At 40.5% G+C, this 18,912-nt stretch overlaps 1 protein-coding gene across 2 annotated transcripts; it reads right to left on the minus strand.

The window, feature by feature from the left end:
• Positions 1 to 134: 134 nt before the first annotated feature.
• elk4 (ETS transcription factor ELK4) lies at positions 135 to 17,623 on the minus strand. Of its 2 annotated transcripts, none has more exons than XM_067588378.1 (6): positions 17,402 to 17,623; positions 10,889 to 11,103; positions 8,587 to 9,348; positions 6,736 to 6,978; positions 3,971 to 4,090; positions 135 to 3,851 (listed from the first exon to the last, which is right to left on the minus strand). In XM_067588378.1, the coding sequence occupies exons 2-6, from the start codon at positions 11,093 to 11,095 to the stop codon at positions 3,753 to 3,755; spliced, it is 1,431 nt and encodes a 476-aa protein (XP_067444479.1). In that variant the 5' UTR covers positions 11,096 to 11,103; positions 17,402 to 17,623; the 3' UTR covers positions 135 to 3,752. The 2 variants fall into 2 exon arrangements, with proteins under 2 accessions (XP_067444479.1, XP_067444480.1); XM_067588379.1 differs by having other exon boundaries at positions 17,532 to 17,620.
• Between the last annotated feature and the right edge of the window lie 1,289 nt (positions 17,624 to 18,912).

Genomic DNA, 18,912 nt, shown 5'->3' on the forward strand with positions numbered 1-18,912 from the left:
AACATCTACAGCATATTAGGTTGCTACTGTTCAAATATGACCTCTGTTTTGAATGCTAGAGCACCTGGTGTCTCGGTGGCGGGACGGAGCAGTCAGACATTAACAGCACAAGATGTAGTGACAGAGCATAGAGATGTGGTTAGTTAGAGATCTTTTATTATTGGTCTCACCTAACTCTTCCGTTAGGAGCACTTCCTCTACATCCTCTCACACATAGATACGCCACTTAAGACAAGTAGCTTGTAAACATTTGAAAAAGCCTCAAACAAATAGAGAACTGGACAGAACAAAGCAAGAACTGTGAGTCTTTTCTTTTAAAAGGAGATTTTACATTTCAAGGTAAGTTCAAGGAGAAACATATTCAGAAGACAGAAATGAAGAATTATGCAAACTAACAGGAGGACATTTTTACATGGGCTTTAGGGCTTTGGGGTCACTATCCAGCTATTGTATAGTTTTTATCAAAGTTAATGCAAAAATGCCATGTAAGCTACCAATTCTATTGGGCTCTACTATAAATTCAAATAAATAAATATTGTGTGGTAGTGCCTAATTACAAATCATTGTAAATCATTTGATATATATATACTGTAAAAGATTAGACTGAACTCTGTTTTGCCGTATAAAATACGAAGTGCATAATTTTATCCTCCCTTTGGGAAAATATACATTTCTCAGTAAGCAAACATCAACAACATGTCATCAAAGAAGAAATCTGAGTCATAGAAAAGCGACAGAATCCAATACTACAGGAACCCCAAAGTTTTTAAGTGCAAACGTTCCATCACAACATCTGCATTTACAATATCAACACTATATCAAAACACTTGACATATAAAACATAGATTTAGATCTCTCCCCATAAGGCTTTGATTCCCCAAAATGGCCGACGCCTCCCAAACACAGAAGAGAAAATCAACATGCACAGATAAAACGTTAAATCAGAGAACTCAAAATAGCAGACATCTAAATATCTGGCCGTTACAAAAATAGAAATTAATCTTAAAATTCTATTGGTGTTACAGGAAAATAAAAGGAGATTACACAAAAAAAGATAAACAAGTTTTATACAGTATATCTATATATTTATATACTTTCTGAGTAGATTTCTTAACACAAAACATTTATAAGCGGGTTGGAAAGAGACATGACCGCTAACTGTAAGACATGGCCTGATTAAATTTACATGCTGTGCATATTAACCCATGTTGCTGTCTATGTACAGTGATGCATCCCAAAGACAAGTGCAGCACCTTTCAGGTACTGCAAAGCACCAGCTGCAGTGTACTCCCTCTGAAGCTTCACACCAAACTCCTGGGGCTCTGGTTTGGTCAAAGATATGGCAGAAAAACATTAAACAGGAACGCTGTTGTATGCTGTTACATCTATATTACCTCTTAAATGATACAATTCGTCCACTTTTGGGAGATAAACTTGGGCTCGGCTGTGGTAAGGCACCGTATATCAATGTGATGGACTGTAGGCTCAGGGGGGCAAATGTCTGTTAGTGGAGTAAAAATGAGTTCCCCTCTAGAGGATTCGCTGGTCATCCATCCCTGGGTTAGAAATTGACACTTGGGTAAACAAACACTCTGTTGGGTTCCATCCAAGTATCATGTAAACAAGTGCGATGTACAATTTCCACGTTTAATAGCACAGAAAGTTGGGATCTACCACTCTGTGTCTCAGACTTATGGCTTCAAAGTCATTTACAAAGCAGGTGTAAACCTTTCATGGCTGATAATCTACGAGGGATTTATGGCAAGGAAGGTGCTTAAATGCTCCTCAGAATTAAAGGTTGATGTATTTCAGATGGCTAAGGCCAGGCAAAGGTTCAAGCAAGACTGCCAAGAGTCTAGCTTTTCAAATTTGGAGGTTGAGTCTGAGTTTAAATAACTGCAGAGACAATGCAAGCAACGAGTCATTGAAGCTCAGGACACTGAGCAGCACTGTGGACGCTCAGTGAGGTTTCCAGATCTGCTGTGATTTTGCTTCATGTCTGTCTGTAGTTCAAACCGGACTTAAAGGAGTAGTTCAACATTTAGGGAAATACACTTATTCGCTTTCTTGCAGAGGGTTAGATGAGAAAGTGAAAACCAAAAATCTTTCTGGTAAATATGAAGCTACAGCCAGCAGCGGGTTAGCTTAGCCCAGCATAAACTGACTGGAAACAGGGGAAACTGCTAGCCTGGCTCTGTCCAAAGCTAACAACATCCACCTACCAGCACATCTGAAGCTCACTTATTAATATGTTACATCTTGCTAAGTGTAAAAAGGACAAATTGTGGTTTTACAAGGGGGTTATGTGCTCCTGGCCAGCAGTTGCCAGGCAACCAGCAGAGACAGGAAGTCACTGCTGCCAGCAGAGAAATAGTTTGGGACATAACCCTCTGTAAAACCACATGTTGCTTGTACACTTTTTTGTACGAATGAAACAAACAAGATGTAACGGTTAATTAGTGAGTTATAGAGGTGCTGGACAGAGTCAGGCCAGCTGTTTGCTAATCATCTGCTGGCTCCAGCTATATATGTACCATGCAGATATCAGCGATCTTCTCATCTAATTCTTAGCAAGACAGCAAATAAGCATATTTCCCATGATGTCAAATTACTCCTTTAAGTTGATTACAGCACCTGAAAATGAACCATTTCTCTACAACTTTGAATTGAAACACTAAAATAAATGTGTCAGACATGATGCTTGGAGTCTGGCTGCCTTCAACAATGCAGAGTTATAAAAGGCAACATCAGAGCAGCTGGAAATCCACACTTTGTGTGATGTTGCTTGCAGGGTCGATGCACAGAAAGGGTTTATGGCTTCACTTTCTTTCATTCACACCTGAAAGCTGACTGGCTGCACACGGACCAGAACACACTGGCTTTCAGGGCTATCCTACTGTATTTACATTAAAACTATTAACACGGAGGCATGATTCAAGGTTCAGCTCGGATTATGGCCACGTGTCACGATAAGACAGTTTAGGTAGAAGAAGTCCTATTGGATATGGCTACAGTAAGCCAACTTTTCAGAGCAGCAAACAGTGCACACTCAGGCAGGTGAGGCGAGGTTCAAAGCTAGGTGAAAGATAAGAGACTTGTAGGTAACATGCAGGTTATCAGGTTAAAGCACTACCCTTCGATAAGAGTAAAAGGTGAAGAAGAGAGCACAAAAAGAAACAATCATTGTCAGCAGAGGAGAAAAACAGGAATTGATAACAGAAAATGTGTCTTTTTGGCAATAACACTGTTGCACAAGATCAGAAGGAAATTCTATAAAAAGAAAAATTCAGCTATCTGCAATCCCACTGGTCTGTGTCCAAATATGAAGCAGATTATGGCTGCTCAGAGTCCAATCCACATGCACCAATGGTTGCCATGGAAATTCCTCCCTCTTTATTGTTGTGACTGAGGATCCAGACAAGCCAGACGAAGTGAATCCATAAGTGTGTAAGGACCGATGGCATCTGTGTGTGTGAGTATACGATAGCATCCTCAGGGTGTACATGCTATGAGACAAACCTCCATCAAACCTGGACTGCCAGCATCTCTCCACATCCCTCCACACATCTGACTGTAGTGTGACTTGTGTGGCAGAGGACTTTAAAGCACCAGAGTGATGAGGAATGGCAGTGACTCAGCTCCCACATCATAGTCCTGGATGTAGGGGCAGGAGATGGAGCTGGGGCTGGAGGGGGGGGTCAGTGTCTGGCTGTCTGGGTCCTAATGCAGTGAGGAAGTGCAGGGGGTTAATCCTATGTCTTCTGAGGGTCTGGAGAAATGGGGCCAGGTGTGTTGGTCCCATCCATACTGTGTATGGGGATCTGGAACTGTGGGGGGAGGACTGATGGGAACTAGAACAGAGAAGACAGAAGCATGTTATGATGGTTTAGAATCAATAAAAATCAACAAATAGAGAAAAAAATGTAACTAGAAGAGAGAAGGAAGAAGGTATACACTCTCATGTACTGACTTGGAACAGGTGGGCTCCCTGGCGTCGTGTGGCAGGGCTGAGTGGAGCAACCGGACTGAGCGTGCTCCAGAAGTGGATGTTGGACAGTAGGGGACTGGGAGTCAGCAACAGAGTGGGAGTCTAAGGAGGACGTCACACAAGGACAGTGTTAGTGTCAACTCCATGAGAAGCTCAACTTGGTACTCAACTGGCATGACTGATGTTATGAGCTGATGTGTCAGTACTGGTAAATACATTTGCATTTAAGAAACTGCACAACAGGAAGTTATGTCTGAGTGTAACATGTCAGTTCGGTACATATCTCTGTCACAGTTCTTTACTAACTATACTTAAGGGATCTTTATCAAAATATTGACGTTATGTGATTATTAAAACAAGTTATTATCAACATATCATATTAATCAAATGTCAGTACTGGTGTCTGCCTCAAAAATCTAGCAGGGGTCAACTCTAACATGTACGTAGACAGTTTATTGTACTATTCATCCTTTCCTTTATGTTATGTCTTAACAATTTTTTACATTACAAATGCAAACTGGAGCTGATCTGCATTAAGTGTAGAATTTCTCTTAATAATCTGATCACTTCCACAGCCTGGAAGAGCTATACTTCAAAAAGAACAGTTTGACATTTTGGAAAATGCTTATTTGCTTTCCATGGGTTAGATTAAGTTAAATGTGAAGCTTGAGGCAGCAGACTATTAGCTCAGCAAAAAGGTTGGAAGCAGAGGAAAAGCTAGCCTGGCTCTGTCCTACGGTTAGTGAGCTTTACAGATACTGGTATGCAAATTTTTTTAAACTTTGGACAGGGCTGTGTGCCCTGCTTCCAGTCTTTGTACTAAGCTATGCTAACTGTCTGGTAGCATCAGCTTCTTATTTAGCATACAGACATGAGAGTGATACTGGATTCAAATAACTCTCAGCAAAAAAGAAAATAAGCATATTTCCCAAAATGTAAAAAAAAAATTCTTTAAGAGTATTTTATGACTAAGTGACTAATGACTTTGAGTAACTGGCACAGTTAACAGTGGCTTGTAAACACATCCAATAAAATAGAATATTGGCAGCATCATGTCATCTATTTGGCACAGATACTTTATTTCAGATGCTGCTCTATGCTGCCATAATAAAAATGCTTTCATCACACATGAGAACTTACAGTTTTTACTTTAACATAATGGACCTAGCAGTTGTGTTTAAGTGTTTGAATGTTGTTTGATTGAATATATACAGTATAAGGACTTTGTGCTTTCTATCTTTTAACTGCACTACGTCTATTATTCTTACTTACTATCCAATTAACAAAAAAACACTGGAAACCCTGGGTGAAGTTAGACTTTTTCCCCAATTTTGTCAAAATTTGAAGATACTGAATGAGAGCAGTTTACCAGCTATGTGTGTATGTGAACAACTCAAACATGAAGAGGCAATGCTTTAAGTCAATCACTGAGAGAAGAGAGAGAAACCAGAAGGAAGAAAAACACTGCCCAACCAGCAGATCTAATAGACTCCTAAATTCTATACAGTAGCACACACTCATGTGATCTGTAAACAGCATCAGTGGGAACAATTAAAGAGCACAAAAACAAGCCCAGTAGCCAGGCATCACAGATCACTGCTGCACTGCTGCCACCTGTTGGTCAGGATCAGTGAATGCTGATGGAACTTAACTCTTTAACTGTTTGAAAATGATGCTGGTCTAGTGGTGTAACTGCTGTTCAAACACAGTCTGTGATGCAAATACTACACTTACACTACAAAATATATTGTATAAACAAATGGAGATTAATGCCTTTATTCATCTTACATTCTCTGATATATCTATGCATCTTATAGGCATTATTTAATCATTTGAAACCGCTGGGTGTTTTTCCTCATTTTATATTTCCTTCATTTATAGGCTTATGGCAGAGTCACTATATGTGTCAATCAGGTGTGACATATATTGTTTTGTTTTTTTCAAGACAAGTTAGGCTATTCAGAAGTGCCATCATTTTGGATTTTGGAGTAGTACTATACGTGCTCTAGCTTTTTTATGGAATACAACTAAAATGTAAATTGAAATATCTTATCTTTATGTGCAGAAGTTTCATAAATATCCACATGTGAATGGATAGAGGAGATCGTCAGGGTTCCAGGGATTGAAGAACCATGTTGATGTGACAGTCTGTGACTTAGATCATGCCAAACAAACTTAATCTAGAAACTTTATTTTCTTTTATTTTATCACTGTTCTGGTGATGGTAATTGTTCTTTATCAACCAGCGATTTATATAAAGTCGTGATATCACTTTTTTTTCACATTATGGTGAATCTGCTCCACAGAGTTGCATGCAGTGTTTTCTTCTCACAGGCATCAACTGGGTTACTTTTAGAAGAGTTAGGACTAACTCTGCAAGCAGATTAGCACAGATTTTATTTTAATATACACACCAAAGCTTCAAGGATGCAAGACTACTAGAACTACTAGTTTTCATAGATGAACGGACTTCAGATTGGCATTCATTTTAGTGAATAACTTACCCAGCAGTTGAAAAACAGTGTAAACATATAATTTCATCACCTTCTGTCTACTGCAGACTACAGAGGACTTGGAAAACCTTTGTGTTTGAGAGGTGCTATACAAATAAACTTGCCTTGCGTAACACAGCTTCTTCCTTTCTTATTGAAAGCACAATGACTTATCCTAAGTTCATTTTTATATACCCAGCTGTCATTTCGCTGTTTCTGTGTGACAACCCGATGAGGATGAAGCAACGTTCTCACCTGTAGCATTGCTGGTGTGAGAGAGGCAGTAGGTAGAGAGGGGCTGCAGAGATTCATGGGTGAGAAGTCAGAGGTAGTGACCAGCAGAGTTGGCGGGCTGATCTGCAGGATTTTCGGTGGCTTGCGTGCCTTTCCTGAGCTCTGAGTGCAGACTGTGGTGCTGCTGCTGCTCACTGATGATGAACTGGTTTCAGCGTCCACCACAATGGTCTCATCTCCAGACAAACCGCTGCCACTTTCCACCTGGAGGACAAGAGACAGATAATGATTTCTACATGTGTTTCATCATCAGTATGTGTGTTTTAAGTAGTATATCCTGCTCATTTAATGTTCACAGTATCTGAGAAAAACTGAAATCCATTGTTATTTAGATTTTGGAACATTCTGCATACATAATACTTAAAACTTAAAAAACATAACGACACAGCTTTTAGAGCAGAATTAAAGTGAAGCCAGTGACTGGCTTTGTTGTTCATCCTGAGTGAAATTTTAAAAAAAAGTGAACTTTACTTCCTATAATTTCATGCTGCGCTGGCAGCTTTTAGGGTGCAGTGCTGTATGACTGCTGAGGGAATGAAACTGCAAATCTGGGCAATTATTGATGTTACAATAGATATTTATAACAACAAGGGATCACATGACTACTTGTATATGAAAGGGTTTGCTCATAGTGATGAAATCATGGAATATCATCTACTCTGAAGTTCCCCTCCGCTCTACAGAGCGTTTAAGCATCGTGGAGCCAAAAGTTTTTGTTTTCTGGTCCAGAACTTTACTGTTTTGATTCACCATCACTGCATTGTTTTCAGCAGCCATTTACTGTAAAAAAGCTCTAAAACCGCACCTTGCTTTAGCTTCTCAGCAGCAAACAGCAGACAGACAAAGTTACTAGCTAGCTGCTGAACATAGTGGAGCTTTTATTGGCTAAAGAACCAGATATTTTCCACAGAAGTAGGTAGAAACCACAGAACTAAAAGAAGAGTGAATGTTACTTATGAATGGAATTACATTCATCAGGTGGCCAGAAACACAACTCCAAATGAATGATAATGTTGCTCTGTGTCTACTGGATGTGTAAAGAGACAAATGTTGGCTAACATGTTTGCCAGAGCAACTTGATAATCTGTTAATGTTGTATTTCAACTTGTTTTTTGCTGCCCCCTGGTGGCCAAAACAATTGAGCGACTGCAGGTTTAAAGTTTTGAAAAAAATAATCAAATAGACATCCTTACAATCATCTTCATTATTGATTAATCAGCCAATTAATCTTTTTTGCTATAAATTGTCATAAAATAGTAAAAAATGCCTGTTTTAATTTCCCTGAGTCAAAGGTGACGTCTTCAAATGTCTTGTTTCGTCTGATCAGCAGCCCAGAATCCAGATATTTAGTTTACTATCATGTATGACACAGAAAAAGCTTAAAATCCTCACATTTGAGAAGCTGCAACCAGCAAATATTTAGCATTCTTCTTAAACAACTAAAAAGATTATTCGATCACTCAATCAAATTAGTTGCTGACTAATTTTCTGTCGATTAACTAACCAATTAATCAACTAATCGTTGTAGCTGTTGTAATTATCATTACTAGTAAGAGTTAAACATTCAGACTGATCCAATCGGTTTTATCAGGACTGTGTGTGTGTTTTGATCAGATTTAACTGATTTTTTTATTCTTAATTTATTTATTTTTTGATTGATGCACAGAAGTATGTGACATCACCCTTTTCAAACTGAGCCTCCTACTTCAAACCAGTGACAAGAGCACAGAGACAAAGACAAATGCAGAAATCTCTGCTATGAAAAAAAAAACTATCATTGTGTGAGATGTGACTGCTGGTATGTATACTCGCCTTCTCTGCCTGAGCATCTGTGGGCTCCAGTGCCTGAGCATCGGCAGGCTGAGAGGATCCGGACTCCATGTCGCTGTCGATCACCAGCTCCTGGGAGGAGTCTGGCACTAAGCTTGGGGACGGGCTGGCCGAGGTCAGGTCCGGTAGGCTGAACTGTGATTCTGATGGGCGGATGTGTTCAAATGAGTAGATGTGCTGGGACGGCAGGGTGGAGTGTGTGCTGATGTCTTCCGTCCTCTGGGGTGGAGCCTGCAGAGGGTCCAAGTGATTGGACATGATTGTTGCGTCTACAGCAACCTGAGGAGGCAGTGCTGGCTTTGGAGGGGTGTTTCCAAACTTGATGACGGATGGTAACACAGCTGACTGTGGTGGTTGAGGCTCCTGGCTCTGAGTTGCAGCAGAGAGACCCCTTTTATCAGCCATCTTCTCTGCTGGGTTCTCTATTTTAATGGACTTGAAGAGCTGGCGTCCATTTTGCAGTGAGTTGAGGGTAAAGGAAGTGTACAAGCCAGAGTGGATGTAGTCGTTACGGTTTGACTGCTTGGTGCTGGAGATCAGAGCGCCTGTACTACCTCCTACCTTGCTGCGGTCACCAGATTCACCCTCCTGTAGGGTGCTGTCCCCCCTCCTTGTTAGGGCAGGGATGCCCCCAGTACCCACATCTGCGCCCTCTGTTCGGGTGGCAACATCTCCTTTAAGGATGTCAGGGTAGGACACAAAGCGATAGACAAACTTCTGACCATTCACCTTCTTTATGATGTTCTGTAAGATACAGGGAAGGAATTGCAGAACAAGTTCATACTCTTGCTGAATTGAATACATAAATGAAGCACATAATTATGAGATAGGCAGAAAACACAGTGAAACAGCGGAAACAAGACTTTCCCCTCATGTAGTATGCCTCCACCAAAGAGGCACCAGGAGTAAAAAATAGAAGAGTGAGACCACAGAAAAGCTTTGTGCGTGGGACAGCTCTGTCCTTCCTGTCTGTACCAAACTAGCAGCCACAAATGCTGCAGCCAAACATACCAGAGGAGCCCAGCCCAGAACGCCCACAGGGTCAGGCTGTGCTTCTGCCAAACCACAAGCAGTGTGGGACACAGACAGCACTTTCCCTCTCCTCTGCATGTCACTAAACAGCGGACTTGAACCATTTTGAGATGCAATTCACTTGTGTTTTGTTATTTGCCGGTGCATTCTTCTGTGAGTCTCCAGCTGCTGTTTCAAAATGTGCAGTTATGCAACTCTTTGATTGGTTTAACTAGGACTGACGATTCAACATCTGATCTCATAGATATCTGGATATCACACCATCTGATCAAAGTCATATTGAGACTTATTTTTTTGGAATGAAAGAGAGGGGCAAATATATGAAGGTGCTCAAAGCCCTTATCACCCTTAGATCTGGCATCTGTGCCCAGTTCACTTACTCAGTAGCAGTGATGGTATGGTGACACTAGATCTTCAAAAACAGTTCAGAAAGAGAGCAGGAATATTCTGTAAATATGATGCAGCATTCTGTTATGTCTGTCATAAATTTGGCAAATACTAATTTCACTTCTTCTAATTAGAGCTCGACTGATACTGGATTTTTAGGGCAGATGCCAATAACAATATTAGGCAGTTAAAAAAAAAAATTCCAATATTGATATATCACCCAATATTCTTTTATACACACACACACACACACACACACACATATATATATATATATATATATATAAAAAACATTTTTTGCAAACACAGATATTGATACCGATATATACCAATATAGGGATAAGCCAATATCAGCTGACCAATGTATCAGTCAAGCTCTACTTCTAAGAACAAATTAAGGTTTAAATTGGGGTACAGCATCTTAAATATTTTATGCTTTGCCACATATATTTATTTACTGTGAAATGACTTAAACAAATCAATACTTAAGTCTAATTGTGTATTGTGTTATCCTCTTTAACTGTTAGCCATAACCATTAGTAACATCCTGTAACCCATCAACCACATTGTGGTCAATCCACCATTCAGGAGCATGTTTTTCTCAACCATTTTCTGACATTGCATTGCCCACAAAGACCAATACAGATCAGATGTTTGAAAAGAACTGAAAAGGACATGATGTTTTCACAAACTTGAAGCACAACAAGTGGTTATGGTTTGGCTCGGTAACTGTTTTGGCTCAGTAACTGTTTTAGTTAACTATAACAAGTGAAACCAAAAGGCTGAGCTTGGGCATCACATACAGGGCAGCTATTTTTAACCAATTAGAACCCACCGCATGAGAGAAAAGTTGATATGTGTTTACCTTGTCATAGTAGTATCTGAGAGCCCTGCTGAGTTTGTCATAGTTCATATTGGGCTTGTTCTTGCGGGCTCCCCACAGCCGGGCCACCTCCTCTGCCTGCAGCAGTTTGAACTCCCCTTCCTCATTGGTCCAGCAGATCAGCTGTTCATTACTGGAATCCAAAAGGAGCTGGAGAAGGAACTGCCACAGGGTGACAGAGTTGTCCATGTCTCTCACTAATGAGGAAAGAAAAGGAAATCAGTGATCAGAAAATTCCTCAAGCTAACGAACAATACAACCCCTGCTCACTGCATAACAATAAGGGCTTCCATTAACTACAGTCAGTATAAGATGGTCAAATTATTTGAGCATTTTAATTCATTCCTCTCCTTCAATCAGTTAACCAAATAACGACTGTTAGCTCCAGCATGAATAGCAGCACACAGACTGAAGCACAAACACAATCAGCCTGTCAGTCTTAACAACACTACACAATGCAGACTACAAAGCAGTGCTATTTTTTATACTGATGAGCACAAAATGAACCCAATTAGAGCAGTGGGAGAAAGTATTGATCTGATGAGTCATCCTGAACTGTTGCTAACAAGTTAACACGGAGCTGGATCTATAACAGTGCAGGACGAAACCTTGTGTGACTTCTGTGAATGATAATTCAACAGCCAAACAATAAGAGGTTATTTTAAAGGACCAGGTGCACCCTCTGCTACAAACACTGTTCCCTCATGTGGTTGCTACATTTTAGGACGATAATGCCACCATACCCCCTCCTGAATATATTCAAGAGTGGTTTCATTAACAGCTGTATGAAGTCAAACACCTTTCATGCCATTCCCTTTCTGGGAGGTTCTGAAGCTTGGAGAGTAAAGTAAATCTCCACCTTCTTCATCCTCTAGTGAGCTGAAGTGGACATGAAAGACTTCTTTAAGAATAGCGGTCTCCATACAGTTCAGGACTTTCAGCTTTCCAAGGACTAAGGCTGACCAGAGGATAAAGAGCAAGCCCATTCTTGTTGTGTCCATGATATTACAATACTGACATACATCTGGATGCGATGTCACATTGTTCATGTTAAGCTAATTATTGATGGAAAAAAATGACACCTAATCATAAATGCCAGATTTTTCTTTTAAGGACACCTATAAAATGTAGCACTGTGATGTGGCTAATGACTACTCCTACTCAAGGCCAAACATCTTTTACATCTGGCTTTTAAAAGGGTTGCAAAACATCATGGCCATGAAAATGAAAAACCTTTCATAGTGTGAGGTAAAGAAAGACATTCTGAAGAGGTTCATTCAAATACCAGGAATTGAGAAAAGCCATTTAACGAAACCTCCTGCAAACACACTAACCCTGCCAGAGGAGCAAAATGCATTCTCTGTATAGAGGAAATGACGATCACAATTCTTCTCAAATGCTGTATCATGATGACTATAAATCTTTATTTCACAACCAACGTTTTATTGCACATTTTGCAGTGATTAACATCTTGACTATGTTCAACTACAGAATTAAATAAAATGGTTAAATACTGAAGGCTGAACACAGGCCAACATTCTACAGTAAGAAAACTAAAAATGGTGGCATGAGATTACAACCTACATATTTCATTATGCGGCTATACTGAGACCTCTATTTGGCACAACCCTGCCTGTCTTTATCTGTTATGCACATTGTTATTTTCATTCCTAACACCCAGCTAAGAAAGGTGCAAACCCACATCTGGCACTTTCTTTGATATTTCTGAGGGGCTCTGCAGCACTTTGCAGCACTTTGCAGCTTTACATGTTTTTCAGCACAATATCCTTTGCAGAGATTAAAGGGCGTACACACACCAGTTGTGCAACCACACAGGTGTTTTCACTTTGGCTGATCAGACCTCCTCTCAGGACTGTGTGGGTGTTTAGAGAATGTGCTTGACTGACATCTCCATCATATTTTTGTTGCACCAGTGGGACAACCTTTGATTCTTTTATGGAACGTGGCGCTTTGTGACCATGGCAGTGTCTTAGCATTGTTGCGCCCATCTTCAATCTGAAAACAAGTCTAAAAATCTTTCACACTCCAATCTAATCTACATTTGGAATTGGCCAATCACCAGCGTGAGTAACTGATGCATCCTGCTAGTGTCTCAAACAAGTCAACATAAACTTTCATATAAATTACAATCCTTCCTGCCTGTCACCTCAGCTGGGTCTATCTCTGAAGGGTCACATAATAACACATTGTCCAGAGAGAAGTGACAGGTTCCTCTTTTCACCAGGAAAAACATTTTTCCCCAGATGGAAACTTTCGATACATGCACAGGCTCCTGCTGTGAGTAACAATGACAGCGAGTTCAAAAGTGAGGACAGGGTGAGTATAAATGTATATAGTGTGGGTGGACAATATAGAAACATCTAACACTACATGATTATTAAGTGTCTCGTAGTGTAAGACCATCCTTTATCTTCAGAACAGCTTCAGGGGTCAGCTGCAGTTGTTTTAGAGATGAAAGAGGAGGAAACCCACTTCCCACCAAGGTTCAGTCGTATTTAGATGTGGTTTGGGAGGCCATGGACAGTCTGCCTTTCATCTGTCTTTTCTCAAAGCTTTTACAAAGGCTATATGTCACCACTGTGAAGCACATGTGCCGTCTTCTATTTGCTTTTTTGTTCTTCTGGTCTTTATAAATATGTTGGTTATCTGATGACCAGTGTGCTTTGTAAGGGGGCAGAAAAGGAAGTGACTGGGTTGGGGGTACCACAGACCAACGAGCCAATCATCGACAAAGAGCTGCAAGCAGTCTCTATGGCTGCAAGCTGTCAGTGTAGCCATAGACTGATGTTTCAAATTTTAAGAGGCACACGCCAGCCGCGATTAATTAATAGTTCTCTTATAACCACATAATACTTGGGCTGAATGATCTCCAGGTTTGTGTAGACATCTTAAATGAACAGACTCTAAGAAACAGACAAAAGAATCTTTATTTGAAAATGCACACAATAACAGTGAGAATATTTGAAAGTTACAAAAGTACAAAGTCCTTAAAATGTAAACAGTTTCCAAGGAAGCATGTTCTTCATTTTCAAGTGTGCAAACACAATATGCAAACATTTTAGCTGAAAGTCTGTCACAAATCAAATTACCTGTCTGTTGGGACATTTAACGTGTTGTTGCTATGCCTTGTACATTAACTGATAGATCTTAGACATTGTTTCACTTTTCATTGGGGGGGGAGGATGCTGAGCATGCTGGTAACAGTCTTGCAAAACTGCAACAGCAGATTGATCTTCTACTCTCTGCTCTCATCAATAGCACTCAATCTGTCGTTGTCCTTGCAGTCACTGATTCCTGTGGTTGCAGTGGTGAACCAGGGTCCAGTGCTGTTGCTGCTGTTGGCATTGATGTGAGGGGCAAAAGTGTAGGGGACCTCTGGGGCGTGGAAAACAAATCTGAGGCAGATGCTGGCTTAACAGCTGAAGGGCATGGCAAAATTGTGGACTTGCTGAGGTTGGCAAAGTTGTCCTCTGTCTGTAGTCTGGAAGAAAAATATATTGTCATACTCACATGATGTCACAAAAATGAAGGCACAATTAAAAAAGCATTCTGAATTTTAATTTCACTAGAGTACAACATTTGAGGGAGGTGCTACTGAGAACAATGAGCACAGATGGTAAACAGACATGGAAGTCGCTGCAATATTGAGCTACTTAACAGCCCACATTCATTAGCAATTATCTTATATCTTTCAAAGTTAAAACTAAGCAGTTGTAGGGTAACCATAACCCACCTTTTCCAAAGTGTAGTCCCCTCTGTTTCTCAATGCTTCACGAAAGTGTTGAGCAAACAAAGACCGGAGAATTGCAGGAGAACACTTCACACCGCCCAGATCTCCACTCCGACTCTTGGCCTTCTTTTTCACCTTGACAAAGCAGTCTCTGAGGTTTTTACAGTGTGCTCGTCACTGCTGAGGGTCTGTGCAATCTCCCTCCAGGAGTTGTTATAATCTCTCATGAGGTGTCATACGACATCTGTATTCGTGCATCTCCTCGCAAAGTCGCTCTTCAAAATTGGCCATTTTACTGCATGTGTGTTGTTGTTGTTTTCTTCTTGTTGTTTCCTGGCTCATCAACAAGGAGCGACAATCATGTAATAGTGAAGGTTTGCGGGTGCACGCCTGCGTTGACAGATCCTGGCACGAGAACCCGACTAAAGATTTGATGCCAACTTGAAAGTTGTCAATACTGAATGCTAAGGACATGTTTTGGTCAGTACGGAAAAAGTAATGAAGTTTGATTCCCAGTCCTAGAGATAACTCTAAACCTCTGCTGTTGTTTTGTGCTCCTTATACCAGGATGTTGTTCTACAAAGGAGGCAAAAAGAAGCTGGGAGTTATTCAAGTATGGGTTGTAAGTAACACTAAAGACGACAGATGTCGTGCAGACATATTTTGTTGCAGGTTTTCTCCCAGGAAACCAGTTAGATGAGGTGGCACTGTTATCAAGGCATCAATCTACAGGCATTATTGCACCCAGTGTATTGCAGCTGAGTGCACCCAAAAGATTACACCTCCCCCACTAGCTTGTGTATTTGTAACCATGGATGATAGGTCCATCACTTCATGCTCTACATCCTGTTCAACAGACCACTGAAGATGTTTATCAGCCCACTGCAAATGTCTTTGGGTCATTGAGGAGAAGTATCCTCTGTGGTTGTCAGTTGTCATACTGTCTACAGGCGAGAGTGCTGCACATTGTCAGCAGCTTGAAGATTACTTGTTATTGCCATCCGATGTCACGTATGTTCTTCTACGTCTCCCACATGGACAGCCCGTCCTCACAAGAAAAACAACAGTATAGGTCTAAAATTCAGCTGGCCAAAATGACCGATAGTTAATGTTTCTGCCATCTAGCAGCCGTAGTAATTACGACCTGGGAAAGTGATGCAGTTCAGATGACGTCAATATAAGGTGATTTGATAAAGATGACTTTTGCCCTATTAGGAGGAGACGGGTTGAGTGGATGGCTAGATAGAGGACTTTCTTCTACGAGTCGGGACATTCTTTTAAAACTGTAACATTGTGGTGTTTACTGTTGCAAAAGGTTGCATAACTTTACGAAAGTATAAACCACGTTTCAAGTGATCATTTTAACCCAAACCACAATCTTTCCCAAACCCTAGCCAAGTGTTTTTGTGTCTAAACCTAACCAGACCTTAATCACAGCGTTGTCACACCATAAAACATCATTATTTTTTTAACAGTGATTTGTAACGGTTTAGGAAAGCTGGAGTGCACTACTACAGCCACTAGATGGCGTAAACATAAGCGGTCGCCTGAATTTTAGACCTACACTGTCGTTTTTTTATGAGGATGTTTTGACATGGCAGATGTTCTGATGAGGCAACTTGTGTTCTTGTCCAGTTATTGTGCATGTTTGAGACTGCGGCTACTGAAAAGCCTGACAACTCCACTTGTCTTGATGATATAAAAATCTGCCCTTCTGTCATCCATAATCACTATTTTTTTTCAAAGTCTATTAGATCATCCTTTGAGCCCACTCTCAATAATCCCTTCACATGCAACCCAAGTATGGAAAAGGAGATGCACACACCGATTATGTAGTGGCACATATGTAAATATTAGGGAGGCCCCACTTCTTCTGCAAGGAAAAGATTTCTATTTTTCTGTTTCTTAGACTTAGATAAGATAGCTCCCCTTATAAGGTTTGTGTGCAATATTTCTGCAGTTCACACCCCAACTACTGGGCTTTTCTCACATTGCTTTGAAGAACCACACAAAAAAGTTACTGTCACTAAGCTGACACATGCTGTTATGTGGCATTAATCCGAATATGACTGGTATGTGTCGCTGGCTTCTCATGTGATGTTTCTGTAATTTTGTCCACTTCATGTTACAGGCTGAATATGACTTGTGCTCTCCCTATCAGTATCTGTCAACATGTGTGTTTGTGTGTGTAAGCTTCTTATGGGGACGAGTAAATCTGCTCTGACTCATCCAGACCTGCTAGATGAGACATACACAATCTGTCCCAAACTGTCATCGTTAAAACCACTGATATCGGGGCAAAAATAGGACAGTGTAAAAACCACTGCCAGGGAAAAAGATTACCAATGGACGTTATGTAACATCTGACATTAGCAGCAAACGTTATCTACAGAGCACAAAGATAACGTCAGCTAGAATGAATCAGTCATACAACATGGGTTATTCAGGCTATAAACGCTCGGACTGGAGAGACTGGTTTCTACTGTCAGACAGCCAGGCACCCACACTGTGCAACATAAAAGACCACTTGTTGATGAATAACGTTAGTTTCGTTACCATAAACACTGACTAACAGTTATTTACCAACGGTGCAAAGTCACAGGGTGGAGCTCAAACATTACTGTCGTGTTTGTCGTGTGTGTGTAAGCAGCCAGAGAGAACAACAAATGAAAGCATTAACGTTACTTCGCTAACTGTAAGTTAGCTGCGAGCTAGCTTTGCGTTAGCTTGTCTGCTAACATTACCTCGCTCGTAGAGCCCGCTAAATTTCCGAGTCGTCCAGCCGTGTCGAAATATTCCCAAAACATTGCTGTAACGCCTTCTAGTGTGTCATAGCTCAGGAAACAAGTTTCAAACAGTGTGTCAAGCAAATACCTGAGCAGAAAATACATTAAACTGCCTCTGACTAGTACTGACGATATATCCTTTGAACAGGAAATAATGCTGCTTTCACGGTTCCTCGTACACCTCAATGTCGCGAACTATTGCCCCTCCAAATGCTTTTCCGCGTAGACGAATAAAGCCTTGTATGTTGGTAGCCGTTGGTTTTTGTTGTAGAACGTATGCAGCAAAAAAGCGGCTTTTTCGTGTTGCGATCCGAAGGTGAAAAATGCGCTTTACTTGTGCATTTTAATATTATTAGTACGATTATTACTGCAGTGTCTGAAAACATTGACATCTCAGAAAGACTATAGCATATAAACCAAGATTATCAGGGAATATCAAAGGTTATGTTATATACGTGACCATCACCGTTTCATCGGCGGCTGGCGCGTTTCACCACAGAAACACCTGTAGAGAAATTTCCCACCTGTTTGGTCGTTATGTTTCTATGTGACGGTCAAAATTCCGATGCTTCCGAAAGGTCCAGAATGTGTCATTAAACTCACGCTGAGATCACTTCCTCTCTGGTTTCTCTGGTTGTTATGTTTATCATTTTGTTGACATTACAGTTGCAAATTCCCTCCATAAAAATATCAGTGTGCGAAGTTTCTAATTCACACAGTTCACTGTTCATTTATCTTATGTATGCTTGTGGTTTACAACGCGTTACTGATGTACTATTGTACTATTTGTACAATTTATTGGAGATGAATTCATAAATATTGCTATGTCATATTGCAGTTATTTCAGGTGATAAAGATGAATGGGTCCACTGTCAAATAATTAGATTTTATGCCACTAAAGGAGAGAGCATCTCAGTCCATTTTGTGCTTTAGAAGCAGAGTCATTGTAGGAGAATATTGTTGGCTGTTGTTGATAAATAAATCATGATTATGATTATGATTTTCAGTATATCCTTGCATTCACTGAACAAGTCTATTACAGAGCTATCAGACACATAAGGTACATCTTTTTTCATATGACGTGAAGCATTTCGTGGAATTGGGTTGTAATTCAATAACCCGCAAACTATTCACATTTTGCAGGCTGAGGATGGTCCACATGAGAGAGCGGTCCTGTCGTTGTCAGACCACCCTGCACCACCTGGAAGAAAAATTAGACCTGCAGTTTTTAAACATGTTGATGTCACCTCTCACATGCAAATTAAATAATATTTGCTGTACTTTTAACACTTGAGCCATGTGCAGACAGTAAGTGTTACGAATGCAGCTCTTTTTTCCTTCTTATATTGCACGTGCTGCTTTGTTTGTATTGCATTCAAAACATGTGCAACCTGCAGGCTACAATAGAAGAGTTAGAGTAGATTGTCAGGCATCTGAGTTGTAATCATAAAAACTATGATAAAATATAA

The sequence above is a fragment of the Thunnus thynnus genome, chromosome 4 (assembly GCF_963924715.1).
Source record: "Thunnus thynnus chromosome 4, fThuThy2.1, whole genome shotgun sequence".
In the NCBI taxonomy this organism is placed as follows: domain Eukaryota; kingdom Metazoa; phylum Chordata; class Actinopteri; order Scombriformes; family Scombridae; genus Thunnus; species Thunnus thynnus.